The sequence below is a fragment of the Nomascus leucogenys genome, chromosome 18 (genome assembly GCF_006542625.1).
Source record: "Nomascus leucogenys isolate Asia chromosome 18, Asia_NLE_v1, whole genome shotgun sequence".
In the NCBI taxonomy this organism is placed as follows: Eukaryota; Metazoa; Chordata; class Mammalia; order Primates; family Hylobatidae; genus Nomascus; species Nomascus leucogenys.
In genome coordinates this window covers 83,170,061-83,192,896 of record NC_044398.1, presented here as the reverse complement: position 1 = coordinate 83,192,896, position 22,836 = coordinate 83,170,061, and the positions used below count along the sequence as shown (strand labels likewise).

At 41.3% G+C, this 22,836-nt stretch overlaps 1 protein-coding gene and 1 pseudogene across 2 annotated transcripts in view; one reads left to right on the top strand and one right to left on the bottom strand.

The window, feature by feature from the left end:
• The window catches only part of FAM169A (family with sequence similarity 169 member A), an 89,192-nt gene that overhangs the window by 57,985 nt on the left and 8,371 nt on the right, over nt 1-22,836 (top strand). Inside the window, exons 7-11 of one of the 2 annotated variants that reach the window (XM_030798552.1) lie at nt 3,067-3,195; nt 3,749-3,858; nt 6,703-6,742; nt 7,306-7,456; nt 12,921-13,074. In XM_030798552.1, the coding sequence (XP_030654412.1) occupies nt 3,067-3,195; nt 3,749-3,858; nt 6,703-6,742; nt 7,306-7,456; nt 12,921-13,074 (584 nt within the window). Of the gene's footprint in view, nt 1-3,066; nt 3,196-3,745; nt 3,859-6,702; nt 6,743-7,305; nt 7,457-12,920; nt 13,075-22,836 lie in introns of both variants that reach the window. The other variant, XM_030798553.1, reaches the window with a different exon arrangement.
• On the bottom strand, nt 8,140-10,081 carry LOC105737825 (annotated as a pseudogene).

Sequence of the window (22,836 nt, the reverse complement as noted above, 5' to 3'; positions counted from 1 at the left end):
TGCCAAACTGTTTTCCACTGTGGCTGTACCTCCTCCTCCTGGGTTCAAGTGATTCTCCCGCCTCAGCCTCCTGAGTAGCCACCACGGCCAGCTAATCTTCTGTATTTTTAGTAGAGATGGGGTTTCACCATGTTAGTCAGGCTGGTCTTGAACTCCTAACCTCGTTATCTGCTTACCTTGGCCTCCCAAAATGCTGGGATTACAGGCGTGAGCCACTGTGCCTAGCCTTGTTTAGTGTGTTTTTAAACTTTTTATACATGGCATCACTTTGTTCATCTACTGGCCCACATTTTTACTGAGCATTTTTAAAAGAGTTATCAATGTTGATTTAGGTAGCCATAATTCATTTGTTTTAAATACTACACATTATTTTTATTACCTACATATTACAGTTTATTCATATATTTCCCTACTGTTGGGCACTTAGGTTGTGTCCGGTCATCCTACTTTAAAAGTAGTCCTGTAATGAATATTGTAAATGTTTTTTGCATATGTACAGATGGCCCTCGACTTATGATGGTTTGGCTTTTGATTTTATGATGGTACAAAAGTGATACTCATTCAGTAGAAACAGTCATTTGAGGCCGGGCGCGGTGGCTCACGCTTGTAATCCCAGCACTTTGGGAGGCCGAGGCGGGCGGATCACGAGGTCAGGAGATCGAGACCACGGTGAAACCCCGTCTCTACTAAAAATACAAAAAATAAGCCGGGCGTAGTGGCGGGCGCCTGTAGTCCCAGCTACTCGGAGAGGCTGAGGCAGGAGAATGGCGTGAACCCAGGGGGCGGAGCTCGCAGTGAGCCGAGATTGCGCCACTGCATTCCAGCCTGGGCGACAGAGCAAGACTCCGTCTCAAAAAAAAAAAAAAAAAAAAAAAGAAACAGTAATTTGAATTTTGATCTTTTCCTTTGCTAATGGTATGTGGTATGATACTCTCTCATGAAGCTGGGCAGTGGCTGCCAATCACAGCTCCCAGTCAGCTGGGTGATCACAAGGGCAACCAACCAATACTCTACAGAGTACTGTATTCAGTAAAGTATGTGAAATTTTCAACAATTTATCATAAAATAGGCTTTGTGTTAGATGATTTTGCCTGGCTATAGGCTGAAGGCTGTGTTCTGAACTGTAAGTGTTCAGAACACATTTAAGGTAAGTGAGGCTAAGCTATGACGTTTGGTAGGTTAGGTGTAGTGAATGCATTTTTGACTTGGTGGTATTTTCAATTTATGATGGGTTTATCAGAATGTAACCCCAGTGTAAGTCAGGGAGCATCTGTATAAGGAATTAGGGTTTACACCTAGAAGTATAATTGGATCATAAAAGTCTCTTCAACTTTACTGTTGCAAAATTATTATCCCACCAGCAGAGTGTGTGTTTCCATTTCCCTTATTCTTCTTGGTGCTTGTCATTATCCCGCAGGTGTGAAAATCATATCTTATCTTTCCTTGGCAGCTAGTGAGGTTTATCATCTTTATCTTTGTTTATTGACCACTCAGATTTCATTAGGTGTGAAATTCCTGTTCATAGTCTCTGTCAGTTTTTCTTTGGGATAACTTTGTCTTTTGAATTCAATTTCAGAAATTCTTTATATTTTCTGAGTACTAATCGTTTGTTTTACTCTCCTAACTTGTGTCTTTCTAGTATCATTTTCATGTAGAATGGTGCAGTTCAATACAGTAGTCACTTATTTAAATATAAGTTTAAGTTCAGTTCCTCAGTAGTCACATGTGGCTAGTGGCTACTGTACTGGATAGTGCTGATAATAGGGCATGTCTATCATCACAGAAAGTTCTGTTGCACAGTCCTGATATACTAGGTTTTAAATCTTAATAGATCATAATTTTTCATCATGGACTGTGATTTTTGTGTCTTTTGTAAGGAATCCATCTGAACCCTAATGTCCTAGAGGTATTCTCCTATGTTTTCTTCTAAACATTTTATTTTTCCACATTAGGTCTTAGAATTTGTTTAGAATTTATGTTGATGTGAGGTCAGGATCTGACTTTATTGCTTTTTTATATGGATTTTTATTTCAGCACCATTATTTTAGTAGTTTATCCATTCTTTACTGAAATGTAATGCCTTTTCTGTCATTTGGCAAGTTGTGAGTGTATGTGTGGCTCTTTCCCAGTGGAGTTTCTTTGTTACTTACTTGTGGATTTTTTGTTTGTTTGTTTTTTGGTATTTTTCTTCTCCTTCTCCCTCCCACCCCCAGTCCATTTATATATCCTTATGTCAGTACTAGGTTGTTTCAGTTACTATGGTTTTAAATGCTTGGTTTCAAATACTTGGTACTTGTTTCAAATACTTGGTATCTACTTGGACAAGTCTCTATCCTTATTTTTCTTCTTCAGAATTGACCTGAATATTATTTGGTTTTTTTTGGAGCTTTTAAATTGATGTATAATAGTTGTACATACTGAATATTTTTCTTACCCTTTGTTCTTTCATTTTTGAATTTGGGATCAAGTTTTGTTAAGTTTCATTAAAAAATAAGTTCTGTTGGGATTTGTTTGGAATTGCATGGAATTTGTACATCAATTTGGTGAGAACTGGTATTTTTATACTATTGGGTCTGACAGTCTTTTTATTCAGTTCTTCTGTGTACCTCAGTAACATTTAATCATTTTTTTTCTTTAGAAGCAAAGCACATTTTTTACAAAAATGGGCCAGGCGTGGCGGTGGGTGCCTGTAATCCCAGCTACTCAGGAGGCTGAGGCAGGAGAATTGCTTGAACCCAGGAGGCAGAGGTTGCAGTGAGCCGAGATAGCGCCACTGCACTCCAGCCTGGGCGACATAGCAAGACTCCGTCTCCAAAAAAAAAAAAAGCGAAGCACATTTTTAAAGGATTTTTATTGTTCAGTCATGTTAAAACTTTTATTTGGGATTTTTATTTAGAATTTTTATTTATAAATGAAACTACTGTATACCTGAGTTGTGTTGGTGGTGTTTTGGTATCAAGGTTATGCTAGCCCCATTAAGTGAGTTGGGAAGCTTACTTTTCATCTCCTGTTTTTCAAAACAGTGGATCTTTGGGATTTCTAGAAAATTCTAAATGTGTTTTTCAGCTTGCAAGCAATACTTTGAGAAGTATCCAGGAGACCATGAACTCCTTTGGGAAGTTGAAGGTGTTGGACACTGGTACCAGCGAATACCAGTCACCAGAGCATTACAAAGAGAAGCACTTAAAATTCCAGGTAAGAGTGTTTTCAGTTTGAACATAAGTTCAGTTTATTTATTTTTGGTGGCCTGTCCTTCCTGGCCCCTAAGTCCAGTTTAAAAAGCAGAGGCTAATAATGGTTGTGTCTTAGAGTCCAGAGTAGTGGTGTATTGTAATGTGATTGTTCTAGTAACAGACTCTCTTGTCTAAGGTTTGAATTTTTGTGATGTATTAACTTTTGAGTCCCTAGTAACAAGGAGACCTAGAACAGCCCAGTAGGAATTGGTGGGTAAGAAATAAACATAGGTTACTCAAACGGCATAGAATAGGCACCAGGGGGTCCAGAGTACCCCTTAATCTCATGCACTTCTCCCCAAAGCTACTAAATACTTAAAATAACTATTTAACATTGTATATAATAGCAATGTTGCATTATAAGATATTAGTGAAGAGAACATTTCACACCTAGATTTTCGTGACCCTTCTGTCCAGGCTGCTCTTCAGAGCTTTTAGGAAAATCAGTACAATGTTAGAGTTAAAACCAAATACTGATTGGGTTACAGTTTTTAAAATTCTTCTATACACAGCAGTTTCTCAAAATGAACCTAAACGACCTGTGTCTGGAGAATATGGTCCTGCATCTGTTCCAGAATATGAAGCAAGAACTGAAGACAGTCAGTCTAGTGAGATGCAGCTAACTGTAGGTACACTGTCTGTATGTTTATTGTTGTAAATAATAATTTTTGTGTTTTCAAAAAATAGATTCAGTTTATATTTGAGTTTTAAATGTCATAGTTCATTCAACAAAGCTATGTAATTTCTACTGTGTTAGTTTTCCTGGCATCTTCTGTTAATATTACTAAGGACCTTAATTTTCTTTGAAAAATAATTTTAATGATGTTAAAAGTATGAGCTAATTAAAGGTAATTTAGAATAAACATAAAATAATATAGAAGAAAATAAAAATCTATAATCCTACTATTCAGATATAGCCACTGTTAAAAATTTTGCATATATATTTAATATTGCATATTATAAAGCATGTATCTGTATATATTGTATTTTTATTTTTATTCCCTTGGATTGCGTCTAACTGCTATTCTCCATTAATGTAATATTGGAAGCATTTTCTATGGCATTAAATCATTAAAACGTGATTGTTAAATAGCAGCACACTATTCTATTATCTATTTTATGTAACTGTCATTATTTGTTTCCTTAACATAGGATCCTTACATTTTTAACATTTTTAAATGACCCAGGAGCAAACACATTTATATATGAATCCTTGTGTATATGCAATTACTTATCTTAACATACAAATTTCCAGAAGTGGAATAGTAGGTGAAAGACTATGAAGTTGTTATGTTGTAAAGTTTGAGGCTGTATATGCTAGGTCTTTGTAGAATGTAATGCACTTTGCAAATATTAGGTATCCTGAAAGTAGGAGGACAGGTCCCATTACCAAACTCCACAGGACTTACCAGGTCCTTTTCTAGAACTGATGTTTTGTGATACTTGATACTGCTTAAAATACAGGCCCATTGATGGGACTCTAGAAGTCTAGGGTTTTGGGGGATGGCATTTATTACAGTCATATTTTTGTACGTGTGTATCTGAGTTTATTTTTGGTGATTGTTGAATATGCCTATGTAAATACATAGGCATATTTTAGAAACAACTGCTTTAGGGAATTATTTGTGCTTTTGTCTTAATTAGCATGAGAGTTGACTATTTGAGTGGAAAATTTGTAAACATTTTTAAGAATAACAATATATGTAAGGAGTTAGATTCTTGGGACTTTTTTCCCTACTTTTGGAAATTCAGACTTGAGAATAAGTTCCTGTTCTATTTCAGTCCAAATTCGTCAGAGATACACAGATTCATTTAGTATTGGCCAGTTATAAAATCAAGGAAAGTAGAAAATCTACTCTTCCTATAAATGTAACGAGAGCAATGATTTACTTTAATACTAAGCCAAATAACTTTAGATGTGTCATTTGAGTGAGAATATATGACAGTGGTACTATATCATACAGTTGACAGCATAAATTAGATTTTAGAATCTAACCTATTTAAGATTTTAGAAATTCATATTCTTCATATTACTTTAATGTTTTAAATAGTTGAAGGAAAATGTTTATCATATTAAACTATTTATGTTATATCTCTTTTTGTTAGTAGCCACAAATAGTTTAGTTTATTTCAACTACATGATTTATTCTTTAGGCAACGATGGTATTGTTACCTGCTTTTTCCTATTATTTATCTTATACTTTTTGCACCTTTTATTTATTCATCTTTATCTACATTTTAACCTTTTCTTGTTGGACTACAAGTTTCTTGAAGCAAGATTTTTGTCATATGATTTATCACAATTGCTCCCTTGCTTTTGTTCTATAAATTGAAGGCTGTGTGCCCACTATATTGTGGAGTTTTAGTAAGCACGTAATGGATGAATAAAGTAGTTACTATGGCAAGCATTGGACATATAAAGATATGGTTCTTAGACATGGGAGAACTAGATGGTCTATTGTTGGAAATACATAATATACTATAGCATAATAATTGCTTTATTATAGCAAGTAAGTGGAGGTACATAGGAGAGGATGACTTTTAAAGGGTGGGTGGGAATTTTGTTAGGGCATTCCATAGGATAGCATGTAAAAACGTTACAGAGGTGTAAAGGAAATGGCATGTTTGATATGAAAGAGGTATTTGGTATTGAATAGGTTGAGAATTTGTATTCTAAGCAGTGATAGGCCATTAAAAGTTTTTTCCTCTTTTTTTTAAGCAAAAAAATGGTACAATTTGTGATTCAAAAGTATCACTTTGTCATCAGGGTGGAGGGGTGTAGATGGGATGTGATTAGAACGAGGGATACCAGTGAGAAGGCTGTTGGAATAGTTGGTTCAAGAGAGTAAAGGCATAAACTAAAGCAATGGTAATACAAAGGACAGGACAGTTTTGAGAGATTCTTCAGTTAAAATTGAAAGGCTTTGTGATTGATTAAATGTGAGTTAGGAAGAAGTCATTACTGACTCACTGTTTTCTGGCTAGAATGACTGACTGAATTGTCATTAAGCAAGATAGGGAATAATATTGGGGAAAGATAAAGTTCATTTTGGGAATGATTGAGTGTGAAATTGGATGGGACATCCACTGGGAGATATTTCATTGGAAATAAAGCTTTGGAAATCAGGAAGAAAGTCTGGAGGCTTAAGTCGCATATTTGAATTCATCAATAAGCAGATACTGAAGTAAGCATAGTGAAAGAGCATGTGGACTGAGCAGAGAAGGTGGCTGAGGACAGAACTAGGAGACACTAGTGGACACACTATGACATATTAGATGACTTGCATATGTTCTCAGTCTTTTAAACTGAAGCTGAACTATAACCTTTTTATTTTTAAAGTAAATGTTGTTAACAAAAAGTGCTATTTGAAAAACATTTTACAAGTTTTTCTTTGAAACTATAAATGAAATAGATCCATAGGGAGAAAAATAGTCTAAAACTTTGGGTTTGAATCTCTCTCTTTTTTAGATTGATTCTCTAAAAGATGCCTTTGCAAGCACTTCTGAAGGTAAGAAATTCAACTGATAGTAAGTATTTGAGACACTTCAAATTAGGGCTGTGTGTGTGTGTGTGTGTGTGTGCATGCATGCATGTGTGGTGTGTCACCCTGAGTAAGTGAAGACTTAACCAGCTCTAAAATCTAGATCTGGGTTCTCATGCCACCACTGCCACTGATTTTGCTACGTGAACACTGAGTAAGCTATTATACCTCTCTCTTCCTTGTTTCCTTAGCTATAAAATAGGGATGGTAATGTCTACGTTGTTTATTTTCCAAGATTACTGGGAGAGAATGCAAGTGAAATACAAAAACACTTTGCAAAGTGCAAGGTAACATGGAAATGTGAGGAATGACTTACACAGTTCATATAAGTTGACAAAGTTATATAATTTAGAAAAAGATGTAAATTGTAAAATAATTTTCTTAGCCTAACATAAGTGAAGGGAGGGTGAACCTGTGTAATGTGGAGGATATGTGTAAACTAGTGTAGTTCTTGCATTTCTGTGTATTTTAATAGGTAGTCCTTTTAACATATAATCAGCTAAGTGCAGTTTTGCTGTTTTTCTCCTCAGGTCATGATAAAACATCTGTTTCCACTCGTACTCGAGGTAGTAATCTAAAGCGGCCAAAGATTGGAAAGCGGTTTCAGGATTCTGAATTTAGCAGTTCTCAAGGTGAAGATGAAAAGACCTCCCAGACTTCACTTACAGCTTCAATAAACAAGTAAATAATTGTTTATTTTACTCTCATTTTTATTTGTACTTTTATTTTTTATACTTTTATATTATAAATATATAATATATAATATATAATATTTTATATTGTTTATTTATACTTTTAGTACTTAGCATTTAAGGTAGAGGTGATTACATTGTGTAGCAGATGACTTTGGTGTAGGAGTTTGTATTTGAATTATTTATATTTGAAGTATTGTACAAGATTATTAGTTGTTTATCAGTGCTAAGTGTTACCTTGACAATGCTATTGGGAGAAGCTGCTAATAAGAGACTGGCATAAACTCTCTTCATGTGTGAAAATCCAGGAGACTATTCTAGTGATTATATTATCCCAAATTAGTCATTATCACCATGCTGAATTTGATGGTATGGTTTTTTTTTTTGTTTTTTGTTTTTTTTAATTTATTTATTTTTTTGAGACGGAGTCTTGCTCTGTCGCCCAGGCTGGAGTGCAGTGGCGCGATCTCGGCTCACTGCAAGCTCCGCCTCCCAGGTTCACGCCATTCTCCTGCCTCAGCCTCTCCAAGTAGCTGGGACTACAGGTGCCGGCCACCACGCCCGGCTAATTTTTTTTGTATTTTTAGTAGAGACGGGGTTTCACCGTGGTCTCGATCTCCTGACCTTGTGATCCGCCCGCCTTGGCCTCCCAAAGTGCTGGGATTACAAGCGTGAGCCACTGCGTCCGGCCGATGGTATGATTTTAAGTAATGCTGAGATTTAGTCAGTTTTTTTTTCCCCCACATTCAATTCTTTAATTTTCTAGTGGACAGTTTACATATCTCTCTGTCTTTTAGTGTGACAATTTTCCATAATAAAACTACTTAAACAGAAGCTTTGGTCAAGAATGGAATGAAACTGCAAAAAAAACAAAAACAAAAAACATTGCTTTTAAAAAACCAACACTTTCACCAATTTTATATTCAAACAAAACCACATGGTATTGGCGTGATATGTGTTTTCAGTGTTTCCTTGGGGCTGGCTTCCTAGCCATCGTGCCACGGCACAGCTGCGGTCAGCCACAGTTTGTCATGCTGGATGGTGGAGGCTCACTCAGCTTCAAATTATCCCTGAAATCCCAAATTGTCATGGCTCCATCGATGCCAGTAGTGCAATATTTGTGACAATCTTTCTTGTCCACCTCATAAATAGAGGCTTGAGTGATGCTATTCTGGTGCAGCATCTTCAAAGCCATGTTGCAGCCCTCAGTCGTGGCCCTCTTGTCCATGTTGCAGAAGCATTCCATGGCAGACATGTTGCGTTGGATGCTCTGTTTTGGAATGTCTAACTTGGAGACAAAGGTCAGGCAGCCACAGTCATCGTAGTTAAAGAGCATTGGTCAGCAGTCATGGCCAGCAGCCACGGCGCTGTTCTCTGAGACAAATGACACACTCAGGAGCAGCTGGAACTCCGTCTTCAGATTGAGACATGCACACTTTTTGAGGCATCAGCAACAGACACGGTGCTGTCATGGCTGGCCCAGGCCAGGTGGATCCCACTGGCAGAGAAGCTGACCCCGTGGACCCAGCCACCAGTGCCACTGCCACCAAACTCTGACATCAGCTGCTCAAAAAGCATCTTGCTGTCCCAGGGCATGTTGGCTGGCTTTTCATCCACTTCTTTAATGTAGGAAGAAAACACTCTGTGTTTGAAGTCACATGATCCTGCTGCCAGCAAAACGTTGTTGGGATGCCAATCCAAGCTGAGGACTGTGGAGCGAATCAGCTTTTTAATGTGCTTGCTTACCCACCAGTCATTTTCAGACTCAAAGTAACAAACTGAAATGAGTCGTGCTTCACTTCCCATAGCAAATTTGTTCTCTAGGGGGGACCACTTCACAAAAGTAGCTGTGCGATTAATTCTCAGGATCATCAGTGTTGGCTTCCAGACACCGTCTTTCTGACTCCAGACATAGGCATTGTGGTCTGCCCCACAAGTGATGATGTGGTCGCTCTTGGGAGCCCAGTCAATACCTGTGATATGTCCACTGTGTTCCTTGAGTTCGTGAGCTTTCACTTACTGGCGCCCATTCTTCTTATAGATGTGCACTTCGTGATTATTGACACTGAGGGCAATCTGGATATGATCCCTGTTTCAGGCACGACAGTTGATTGGCTCTAGTAAAAACTGATGCAGTGACATTATTCTTAGTGTTTTCAAAGGAGAGAAAGCTGGGGTCGGGGCAGTCCAGATGGTGTCGGAGCAGAAGATTCGCGGACTCTGGGCAGTCGACATGAACAGGCTCTAGTCAGTTTTAAAATACCCTCAATTTTACTTTATTGATTCATTTTACTGGGCTATTGGATATAAATTAGTGATAACCATAAATAGTACAGTAAATTCCTTCAGGAATTTAGTTGCCAACTGAATCAACAGAACACTTGAGTCTCAGCTTTATCCTCTTTCTTTGAATCTTAAAGCAAGGCTCTAACTTTTATAATAAAATAAGATTTCTGCCCTAACAGTTCTGCCAACTGTTCCTGAGTCAACCATTTAGTTAATTCATAACTTTGCCGTTTTGACTGTCAAATTATTTTAGTCAAGTAGAGAATTCTGTAGCTGTGCTAATCCCATTTTGCAAATAATTTTAAATTTGGGTAATAAAGTATGTAAATGTTTTGGTGAAAATTTGTAATGTTAAAGATAGATATAAGGAAATATTTAAATCTAGTAATTAAAATATGAGTTTAGAAAACTGTGATTTTCTCACTGAGCAATATTTTGATATAGTACCCTTTTTAGAAGGGTAACAATATATTTTAAATTGAACCTCCCAGAATTATTGTGGAATTTTGTTTGCTTTTCATAAACAGAACAGTAGGAGTTTACGCTTAACTGTTTGCTGAAACATGTGAAGAACAAAACATCATCTTTGCCCTCAAAGGATTGACTGCCTAGGGGTAAAGAGAGATACGTACACAGTTAAGAGCACCGTAAGGTGGATTGTGATAGAACAATAATGGAAAGTGCAGAATGCTGTGGATACAGAGGAAAGAGTGTTGGATTCTAATCGAGGGAATGGAGAGATTTGGCATTTGGGCCTGGGCTTCAAAGATAAGTAGAAACTCAACAAGCAGAGCTGGGAGAGAAGACTTTCTAGTGTAAAGGTCCACTGACTATGGCCTGTAGGCCAAATCTGGCCTGCCACCTGTTTTTGTGAATAAAATTTTATTGTAAGACACCCGTGCTCATTAAGCTTATATATTTTTATTGTTTATTAAGCATATATATTTTTATATATTATTAAGCTTACATATTTTTAGTTATGTTTGCATTGGAATGGCAGAGTTGAGTGGTTGGAACAGAGACCATATGGCCCATGATGCCTAAAGGAAAGGTTTGCTGACCCCTTATCTACACCAAGGCTGAGAAATAGAACTTTCTGCAGTGATGGAAATGTTTTGTATTTACATTGCCCAGAATGATAGCCATTAGCCAGTGTGCCCATTGAACACTTGAAGTATGGCTAGTGCAACTAAAGAACTGAATTGTTTCATTTAATTTTAATTTAAATATAAAATAGTCAAGTGTGTCTGGTGGCTATTGTATCTACAGATTTCGACTAAAGCACTAACATGAGCAAAGGCACAAAGCTAGGAGGAATGTTACTAAGGATAACTGATGAATAAGGTGAATAAAATCATAAGGGTCTAGGCTGGGCACGGTGGCTCATGCCTGTAATCCCAGCACTTTGGGAGTCTGAGGCGGGTGGATCACCTGAGGTCAGGAGTTCGACCTGTCCATTGTGTTCCTTGAGTTCATGAGCTTTCACCCACTGGCGCCCATTCTTCTTATAGATGTGCACTTCGTGATTATTGACACTGAGGGCAATCTGGATACGATCCCTGTTTCAGGCACAACAGTTGATTGGCTCTAGTAAAAACTGATGCAGTGACATTATTCTTAGTGTTTTCAAAGGAGAGAAAGCTGGGGTCGGGGCAGTGACAACATGGCAAAACCCTGTCACTACTAAAAATAGAAAAATTAGCTGGGCGTGGTAGCACACTTCTGTAATCCCAGCTACTCAAGAGGCTGAGGCAAGAGAATCGTTTGAACCCGGGAGGCGGAGGTTGCAGTGAGCCAAGATTACGCCACTGCATTCCAGCGTAGGTGACAGAGGGAGCCCTGTCTCAAAAACAAAAACAAACAAATATGTTAGGCTTTCAAAGAAGGTACACTTTATTCACTGAGCTTGTAGAGAACCACCAGACGTTTCTGAGCTGGGCTATCACAGGTGTAGATAATGTGCATTAGAAAGCCAGCTCTTTGAAAGCCCTGATGAAGATGTACTGCAAGTCTGAAGCTGAATTGGGAAGAAGTACATTGGTCCAGAGAGAACTGGGGTCTGAAGCAGAGCTGTGAAAATGGGCATAGAAAGTCAGGAATATATTTGAAAGGCAGTTTTGGAGTTAGAACTAAACCATATAATGTGTTGTCCAAGGTGACATTTTTGAGAATGAAAGGAGCATTTTTTTTTTTTTTTTTTTTTTGAGATGGAGTCTTGCTCTGTCCCCCAGGCTGGAGTGCAGTGGCACGATCTCGGCTCACTGCAAGCTCCGCCTCCCGGGTTCACACCATTCTCCTGCCTCAGCCTCCCAAGTAGCTGGGACTACAGGCGCCCACCAACACGCCCAGCTAATTTTTTTGTATTTTTAGTAGAGATGGGGTTTCACCGTGTTAGCCAGGATGGTCTCGATCTCCTGACCTCGTGATCCACCCGCCTCGGCCTCCCAAAGTGCTGGGATTACAGGCTTGAGCCACCGCGCCCGGCCGAAAGGAGCATTATTAATAATTATGACAGTATCCATAATTATGAACAAAAGTCTGTAAACTGGGACTGCTCCAGGTAAACTGGGATTTATGCTCATTGTAACAGAGTAAGATCCATGGTCCTTCAGTATAAATGAGGTTAAAAAAAAAAAAGATTCAGGCTGGGCGCTGTGGCTCACGCCTGTAATCCCAGCACTTTGGGAGGCTGAGGCGGGCAGATCACGAGGTCACGAGGTGGAGACTATCCTGGATAACATGGTGAAACCCTGTCTCTACTAAAAATACAAAAAATTAGCTGGGCGTAGTGGCGGGTGCCTGTAGTCTCAGCTGCTCGGGGGCTGAGGCAGGAGAATCACTTTAACCTGGGAGGTGGAGGTTGCAGTGAGCCAAGATCGCGCCACTGCACTCCAGCCTGGGTAAAAGAGCGAGACTTTGTCTCAAAAAAAAAAAAAAAAAAAAAATCCATTAAGATATGGATAGAATAAATGAAGAAGGGTCTAGTTTACATAATTGAGAAGATTGTAATATTATAAGAGGATGAAGAGATTGGTTTTAGACTTGTAAAATCTGAAGTTGTTGACAACATAGTTGATTCTCTAAAATGTTACTTTAAGAAAGGACTTCTGAGATTTTATATTTATCCTTAATAAAACAAGTCAGAATGGTTTTCTTTTGTTTTTTAGATTGGAGTCTACTGCACGCCCATCAGAGAGCTCAGAATTCCTGGAAGAAGAACCTGAACAGAGAGGGATTGAATTTGAGGATGAAAGCAGTGATAAAGATGCACGGCCAGCACTGGAAACCCAGCCACAGCAAGAGAAGCAAGATAGTGAAAAGGTATGAGATCACTTATTCAGTAAAATGAAAATAAGTAAACTAAATTTTACCTTTCTTAATCACATATTGTTAGAAAAGTATAGCGATATATTTTAGAGTGTTAGAAATTGCGTTTAGTGTTAAAAATCATATATATTAAGCAAGGTCAGGTACTAGAGTTGGGGAGAGGATAAAATTACAAGTATAATTGTTTATAAAAGTTTGAGCTTATAAAAGTTTGAATTATATCGAAGATAAAATAGGTATGTTTAGTAAGATCTTTCGGTGCATTTAAAATATAAGTTAATTTGTGGAATTAAACACACTTACATACACAAATGATATAAGATCTACCTTATAGAACTAGTTAAAATGCTTTCAGGTGCAATAAACCTTCAGTGGCACCCCCATTTTAGTTAGAGGGATAGGAATTACTAATCCAGAAAAATAATATTTGATGACTATTGATCTCACAAAGTTCTGGAAAAATAACTAAGTCCATGTTTTTTAAACACCAGAAAAAAATATATAAACCCTTGGTAACTAAGTAAACTCTTTATCTGGGTTGATTTCTGCAGCTTTAAAGTATTTATCCCCAGCTTCTTTTTTCTTTCCTCTATCCATTTCCGTTTTTCTCTTTAGTATCTTCAATCTTTTCCTTTCCACAGATTCCCTGTTTCTTCTTTCATATGTTCATAAGTTTCTTGAAAAAATCTTTCAGCTGTTTGCCAAGTCTAGCAGGCAGGTGAATAAGTGAAACTATATTACCAATTTTGTTTTCTTTTTCTTTTTGAGATGGAGTTTTGCTCTTTGCACCCAGGCTGGAGTGCAGTGGCATGATCTTGGCTCACTGCAACCTCTGCTTCCTGGGTTCAAGTGATTCTCCTGCCTCAGTCTTCCAAGTAGCTGGGATTACAGGTTCCCCCCGACCATGCCCAGCTAATTTTTGTATTTTTAGTAGAGACGGGGTTTCACCACTTTGGCCAGGCTGGTCTCAAACTCCTGACCTCACGTGATCTGCCTGCCTCAGCCTCCCAAAGTGCTGAGATTACAGGCGTGAGCCACCGTGCCCAGCTAATTTTGTTTTCTTAAGTTACTCTGATTTAGCTCCTGCTTCCTCTATTTCATGAAATGACATATGTTACGTCAGCTCACTGCAGCCTCTACCCTCCTGGGTTTAAGCAATTCTCCTGCCTCTGCCTCCTGAGTAGCTAGGATTACAGGTACACCAACACGCCTGGCTCATTTTTGTGTTTGTTTTTTTTTTTTTTTTTTTTGAGATGGAGTCTTGCTCCGTCGCCCAGGCTGGAGTGCAGTGGCGCCATCTCGGCTCACTGCAAGCTCTGCCTCCCAGGTTCACACCATTCTCTTGCCTCAGCCTCCCGAGTAGCTGGGACTACAGGCACATGCCACTACGCCTGGCTAATTTTTTTATATTTTTTGTAGAGACGAGGTTTCACCGTGTTAGCCAGGATGGTCTTGATCTCCTGACCTCATGATCTGCTGAGACGGGGTTTCACCATGTTTGCCAGGCTGGTCTTGAACTCCTGATCCGCTCCTCTCGGCCTCCCAAAGTGCTGGGATTACAGGCATGATCCACCGTACACAGCCTCATGAAATGATATTTTTATGTTTATTTTTGTAATATTTCTTTTTTTTTTTTGAGACAGAGTCTTGCTCTGTCGCCCAGCCTGGAGTGCAGTGGCACAATCTTGGCTCACTGCAAGCTCTGCCTCCTGGGTTCACGCCATTCTCCTGCCTCAGCCTCCTGGGTAGCTGGCACTACAGGTGCCCGCCACCACGCCCCGCTAATTTTTTGTATTTTTAGTAGAGATGGGGTTTCACCGTGTTAGCCAGTGTCGTCTTGATCTCCTGACTGTGTGATCCCGCCCGCCTTGGCCTTCCAAAGTGCTGAGATTACAGGCGTGAGCCACCGTGGCCAGCCTATTTTTGTAATATTTCAGTAGTTTTTGGGGAGCAGATGGGTGTTTGGTGACATGGATAAATTCATTAGTGGTGATTTCTGAGATTTCGGTGCACCCATCACCCAAGCAGTGTATACTGTACCCAATGTGTAGTCTTTTCTCTCTCACCCTCCTCCTGCCCTTTCCCCCAAGTCCCCAGAGTCCATGATAACACTCTTAGGCCTTTGCATACTCATAGCTTAGCTCGCACTTATGAGTGAGAACATGATGTTTGGTTTTCCATTCCTGAGTTACTCCCCTTTGAATAATGGTCTCCAACTCCATGCAGGTTGCTGTGAATGCCATTATTTCATTCATTTTTGTGGCTGAGTAGGATTCCATGGTCTATATATACCTTTTTTTTTTTTGAGATGGACTCTTGGTCTGTCACCAGGCTGGAGTGCAGTGGCACGATCTCAGCTCACTGCAACCTCCAACTCCCTGGTTCAAGTGATTCTCCTGCCTCAGCCTCCCGAGTAGCTGGGATTACAGGCGCACGCCACCACACCCAGTTAATTTTTGTATTTGTAGTAGAGATGGGGTTTCACCATGTTGGCCAGGATGGTCTTGATCTCCTGACTTCATGATCCACCCACCTTGGCCTCCCAAAGTGCTGGGATGACAGGCGTGAGCCACTGTGCCTGGCCTATATATACCACGTTTTCTTTATCCACTCATTGGTTGATGGGCATTTAGCTTGGTTCCATATTTTTTGCAGTTGCAAATTGTGCTGCTATAAACATGCATGTGCAAGTGTCTTTTTCATATAATGACTTCTTTTTTTTCTGGGTAGATAGCCAGTAGTGGGATTGCTGGACCAAATGGTAGTTCTACTTTTAGTACTTTAAGGAATCTCCACACTGTTTTCCAGAGTGGTTGTACTAGTTTGCGTTCCCAGCAGTAGTGTAAAAGTATTCCCTTTTCACCATATCCACTCCAGCATCTATTTTTTATTGTGGCCATACTTACAGGAGTAAGGTGTTATCAAATTGTGGTTTTGATTTGCATTCCCTTAATAATTAGTGTATTAGGGTTCTCTAGAGGGACAGAACTAATAGGATAGATGTATATAAAGGGGAGTTTATTAAGGAGTATTAACCCACATAATCACAGAGTCCCACAGTAGGCCATCTGCAAGGTGGGGAGCAAGGAAGCAAGGAAGTCAGTCCGAGTCCCAAAGCTAAAGAACCTGGAGTCTGATGTTTCAGGGCAGGAAGCATCCAGCACAGGAGAAAGATGTAGGCTGGGAGGCTAAGCCAGTCTAATCTCTCCGTGTTCTTCTGCCTGCTTTTTATTCTGGCCATGCTGGCAGCTGATTAGATGGTGCCCACCTGGATTGAGGGTGGGTTTGCCTCTTCCAGTCCACTGACTCAAATGTTAATTTCTTTTGATAACGCCACCCTTACAGCCACACCCAGGATCAATACTTTGCATCCTTCAATCCAATCAAGTTGACACTCAGTATTAACCATTACAAGTCTACCCCTTGTCAGCTTGAACCCATACACACTTCCTCAGATCATACATAATCGTCAAATAAAGACAATAGTAAGGTAATAATTATGCCTAACATAATACAACTGTCATTCGTACAAGTGGAAACCGCCAACCCAAATAATATTACGTAAACACTTAATTGCTGATATGAAGTCAATCAATCTTATGTCACATGATAAAGGAAAAGGGATAAAATGAAGATGTTTTCTTTTTTTTTTTTTTTGAGACGGAGTCTCGCTCTGTCGCCCAGGCTGGAGTGCAGTGGCGCAATCTCGGCTCACTGCAAGCTCCGCCTCCCGGGTTCATGCCATTCTCCTGCCTCAGCCTCTCCGAGTAGCTGAGACTACAGGCGCCCACCACCACGCCCGGCTAATTTTTTGTATTTTTAGTAGAGACAGGGTTTCACCGTGGTCTTGATCTCCTGACCTCGTGATCCGCCCACCTCGGCCTCCCAAAGTGCTGGGATTACAAGCGTGAGCCACCGCGCCCGGCCTAAAATGAAGATATTTTCTTAGTACAAGTGTATACATGCACAAACATGTTCTTAACAAAATAAGGAAGAAATACTCATGACAATTACAGTCCTCGTTTCTGCAGCTGGTCACGTGGTCGAAGCTGGTGTTGATGACTACCTTCTTCTGCTACCCATTCTGTATTCCCTTTGCCTTCAGCAAGCACCTTAGCAGATCGTTTTTTTTTTTTTCCTAGTGGAGTAACCCAAACCTTCATTCCTGAAAGATCTGGGCCATTTGTAGTCTTGCCTGGATTGGGCTGTTGTAGTTTCCCATTGACCTTAATCACAGGGCATCGTAATACTAAGAGACACCCCAAGGGATCTCCTATATTCCACGTATACTCTTCCTTACCTCCATTGTGGAGTAGTAGACTGATTTTGTCTTGATAGTCTGGGTCAGTCACCCCAGCCAACACTGTAACTCCCTCCTTAGCCTGTTGACTTAAAGGTAGGAGGAGCCCAAGGTGTCCAAGTGGCAATCTTAACTTCCAGTTTAATGGAATCATTGTTGTGTCTCCTGGTGGCAGCGTTTGTCTCTCTGGAACTAATACCTCCAGGCCAGCAGAACATAATGTCATGGGGACAGGAAGCAAAAATTTTTCTGGTGGATCACTAGGGGTGATGGTGAGTGATGCCATTTCCACTTTTACCCCTGGATTCCTGGACCTGTGAATCCTGGCGATGGGGGAAACAGAAACAGTACCATATACTGGATGCTTATTCAGAGCATACACAGCCTGCTGGAGACCTTTGCCCCAGCCCTGCAAAGTATTATCACCTAGTTGGCATTGTAATTGTGACTTCAAAAGGACATTCCACCGTTCTCTCAATCCATCTGCTTCAGGATGATGGGGAACATGGTAAGAATAGTGAATTCCATGAGCATGAGCCCGCTGCTGCACTGCTTTAGCCATAAAGTGAGTGCCTTGTTCAGAGGCAATGTTGAGTACCATGATGATGGATAAGGCCTTCCGTGAGTCCACGGATGGTAGTCTTGGCAGAAGCATTGTGTGCAGGAGAGGCAAACTCATATCCAGAGTAAGTGTCTATTCCAGTGAGGACAAACCTCTGCTCTTTCCATGATGGAAGAGGTCCAGTGTAATCAACCTGCCACCAATTAGCTGTCAGATCACCCCAAGGACTGGTGTCATATTAAGGGCTTAGTGTTGGTCTGTGCTGCTGGCAAATTGGGCACTCAGCAGTGGCCTTAGCCAGGTCAGCCTTGGTGAGTGGAAGTCCATGTTGCTGAGCCCATGTGTAACCTCCATCCCTGTCACCATGGCCACTTTGTTCATGGACCCATTGGGCGATGACAGGGGTGGCTGGGGAAGGAGGCTGTGTGGTGTCCACAGAACAAGTCATCCTATCCACTCGATTATTAAAATCCTCCTCTGCTGAGGTCACCCTTTGGTGAGCACTCACATGGGATACAAATATCTTCAGTTTTTCATCACTCAGAGAGGTCCATCCACATACCTCTTCCCCAAATTTGTCACCAATTTTCCAATCATGCTTCTTTCAAGTCCCTGACCATCATCCAAACCATTGGCTACAGCCCATGAATCAGTATTATCACACATCTGTCTATTTCTCCTTCCTTGGAAAGTGTACAACCAGGTGCACTGCTCGAAGTTCTGCCCACTGGGAAGATTTTCCTTCACCAGTGTCCTTCAGGAAAGGGGCTATAGGGCTGCAGCTGTCCACTTTTGGGTGGTGCCTGCATATCATGCAGAACCATCTGTGAACCAGGCCCTAGTCTTCTTTTCCTCTGTCAACTGATTATAGGGAACTCCCCATGAGGCCATCGGTGCAGGCTAGGGAAAAGAAGGCCAGGGTGGCAGCAGTGGAGACCATGGGCGTTTGAGCCACTTCCTCATGTAACTTACCTGTGTCTTCAAGACCTGCTCAAGCCCAATCACATATATACCACTTCAATTTAATGATGGAATGCTGCAGTGCATGACCCACTTTATGACTAGATGGGTCAGAAAGCACCCAGTTCATGATAGGCAGTTCAGGTCACATGGTGACTTGATGACCTATAGTCAAACATTCAGTTTCTACCAAAGCCCAGTAACAGGCTAAGAACTGTCTCTCAAAAGGAGAGCAGTTATCTGCAGAAGATGGCAGGGCCTTGCTCCAAAATCTTAGAGGCCTGCACTGTGAATCACCTATGGAGGCCTGCCAAAGGCTCCAAACAGCACTTGTCTCTCAAGAGAGTAGTTACCTGAAGAAGATGGCAGGGCCTTGCTCCAAAATCCTAGAGGCCTCCGCTGTGATTCACCTATGGGGGCCTGCCAAAGGCTCCTCACAGCATCCCTGCCTGCCACTGACACCTCAGGGACCATTGGATCTGCTGGATCATATGGCCCAAGTGGCAGAACAGCTTGCACAGCAGCCTGGACCTGTCACAGAGCCTTCTGTTCTGGAGCCCACTCAAAACTGGCAGTCTTTCGGGTCACTCGATAAATGGGCTGGAGTAACACAACCAAATGAGGAATTTGTTGCCTCCAAAATCCAAATAGGCCAGCTTGTGCTGTGTCTCTTTCTTGGTTGTAGTAGGGGCCAAATGCAGCATCTTATCCTTTACCTTAGAAGGAATATCTCAACAGGCCCCGCACCACTGGACTCCTAGAAACTTTACTGAGGTAGAAGTTCCCTGAACTGTAGTCGGATTTATTTCCCATCCTCTGGCGTGCAAATGTCTCATCAATAAGTCCAGTGTGTTTGCTACTTCTTGCTCACTGGATCCAATCAGCATAATGTCATCAATGTTATGGGCCAGTGTGATAACTTGTGGAAATGAAAAGCGATCAAGGTCTCTTTGAACAAGGTTATGACACAAATCTGGAGAGTTGATATACCCCTGAGGCAGGACACTAAAGGTGTATTGCTGGCCTTGCCAGCCGAATGCAAATTGCTTCTGGTGGGCCTTATGGACAGGAATGGAGAAAAAGGCATTTGGCAAATCAGTGGCTGCATACCAGGTACCAGGAGATATGTTAATTTGCTCAAACAATGAAACCACATCTGGTGCAGCAGCTGCAGTTGGAGTCACCACTTGGTTAAGCTTATGATAATCCACTGTAATTCTCCAAGATCCATCTGTCTTCTGCACAGACCAAATGAGAGAGTTGAACGGGGATGTGATGGGAATCACCACCCCTGCACCGTCCTTGATGGTGGCACTAATCTCCGCAGTGCCTCCAGGGATGCGGTATTGTGTTTGATTGACTATTTTTCTTTCTTTCCTTCTTTTTTTGAGATGGAGTTTCGCTTTTGTTGCCCAGGCTGGAGTACAATGGCACGATCTTGGCTCACTGCAACCTCCGCCTCCCAGGTTCAAGCAATTCTCCTGTCTCAGCTTCCATCGTAGCTGGGATTCCAGGCATGTGCCACCACGCCCGGCTAATTTTGTATTTTTAGTAGAGACGGGGTTTCTCCATGTTGGTCAGGCTGGTCTCGAACTCCCGACCTCAGGTGATCTGCCCACCTCGGCCTCCCAAAGTGCTGGGATTACAGGCATGAGCCACCGTGCCTGGCCTGATTAACTATTTTTCTAGGTAGAGGCAACTCCAGTGGTTTCCATTTGGCCTTTCCCACCATAATAGCCCTGACCCCACCAGTCAGGGAGCCATTGTGGGGGCTCTGCCAGCTGCTAAGTATGTCTATGCCAATTATGCATTCTGGCACTGGGGAAATGACCACAGGATGAGTCCGGGGACCCATTGGACCCACTGTAAGTCAGACCTGAGCTAAAACTCCATTACATTACCTGATCTTAATAAGCCCCTACTTTAATGACGAGGACCACAATGACATTTTGGGTTTCCCGGAATCAGCATCAGCTCAGAGCCAGTGTCCAGTAGTCCCCGAAATGTCTGATCATTTCCTTTTCCCCAGTGCACAGTTACCCTGGTAAAAGGCCAGAAGTCTCCTTAGGGAAGAATGGGAGAAAGATTCACAGCATAAATTGTCGCTGCTGTAGTGGGGTCCTTCCTCAAGGGGCTTCATTCAAGGGGTTCTGGGTATATAAAGTGGTTCAAGTCTGGAAATTGAGGGGCTGTGATTCTCTTTTTTTTTATAATTCAGATTAGTCTTTTGTCCACTCGACCTGGAAGTTTTCCACTTATATGAATTAAGTAGGAATTCAGTAGGCTTCCTATCATTTCCACTTCTGGGAACACTGTGATTAATTAGCCAGTGCAAAAGCTGTACACAAGTCAGATTATTCTGATTGCTGCTTTGCCTCTGCAGTCCATTATGGTAGCTTGCCCATCTTGCATTTGATGGTTGAGTGCTCCCACTTGGCCTCTGCCACCTCAGGATCCAATTATTCCTGGTTTAAATTTTGTAGTTGAGTGACTGCGGTTCCCACTGTTAGATCTGGCATACAGAGAAGAGTAATCATAGAGCTCTTTGAAGATTCACGTGCTGCCCTCACAAATCTCTTTTGCAAAGCATCAGTCAAGGGTATATCTTCTGGACCCTCCCAGCTGGGATGAGTAGGTCTAAAGTGACTAATCCACTCCACCATCCCAATCTCCCTAAGCCTTTGGATCTCTTCCTCTACATTAAACCAAGGGAGATCAGGCATTTCCAGCTCGCTCAGAGTGAGCCATCTTTTAATCCATATTTCAGCTAACCAAGAAATCAAGGTATTAGAACCTTTTTAAACTCCCTGAGCAGCAACATTAAATGCAGAGTCCCTACTTAGTGGGCCCAAATCAATAAATTCAGCCTGATCCAACTCTATGTTCCTTCCACCATCATCCCACACCCTTAACATCCATTCCCACACCTGTTCTCCAGATTCCTGCTTATATAAATTAGAAAACTCAAGCAGTTCTTTTCAAGTGTAGCACACCTCCTTGTGGGTCACACTCTGAACTTCACCTCTAGGAGGCTGCCGGGACTTTAGTCCAGTTATGGGTCTAGAAGCAAACAGGGCAGGTTCTCCTCTTCTGAGGTGATGTTACCACTACTGGGGATGGGGAAGCTGTTTCTTCTGGCAAAAAGGCTCATCAGAGTTTACAAGCTCTGTGTCCCCAGCATCATCAGGGTCCTCCCACATGTCCCCATTCCAAGTTGCAGGGTCCCATTCTTTTCCAATCAGGACCCTCACTTTAACAGTAGACATCTGGCGAGGCTGTGCATGCACCTTTCGTTGCAGGTCAGCCACTCACATGATAAGAGGTTGTGTCTGATTTTCCACAATTTCAGCTCTTTGTCTACAGGAGATAAGACTCTCACTCGGGGCTTTTAAAGTGAGTATCTGCTTTTGAAGCCAGGAGTTAGAATCCCTGAGTTTATCATTGTCTTTCATCACTTTGTCCAGTGAACTTAGGAGCAGCCAACCAACTTCATTATGTTCCTTGGTTCTCCACATATGGTCAAAGATATTACGTTTAGAGTCACCAAACTTCTTCCCTCTCACGAGTGGTGAATCAGGAGTGTCAAATGCATTTATTTTGCATAACTCTAAACAGTTCATGCCAAGGACTGTCAGTGTTCTCCATACTATTAGAAGTAGAGTCCTTAGCATTTTGGGGTCTGATCATATTAAGGAGCCAACTTCAGAAACCCCAAAACCTATGAAAGAACTCCATCCTTAATATTCTGTTCCTCTAGAACCACTCCTGGTACCAAAGCCTGTTAGGGTTCTCTAGAGGGACGGAACTAATAGGATAGATGTATATATAAAGGGGAGTTTATTAAGGAATATTAACTCCCACGATCACAAGGTCCCACAATAGGCTGTCTGCAAGCTGAGGAGCAAGGAAGCCAGTCTGAGTCCCGAAGCTGAAG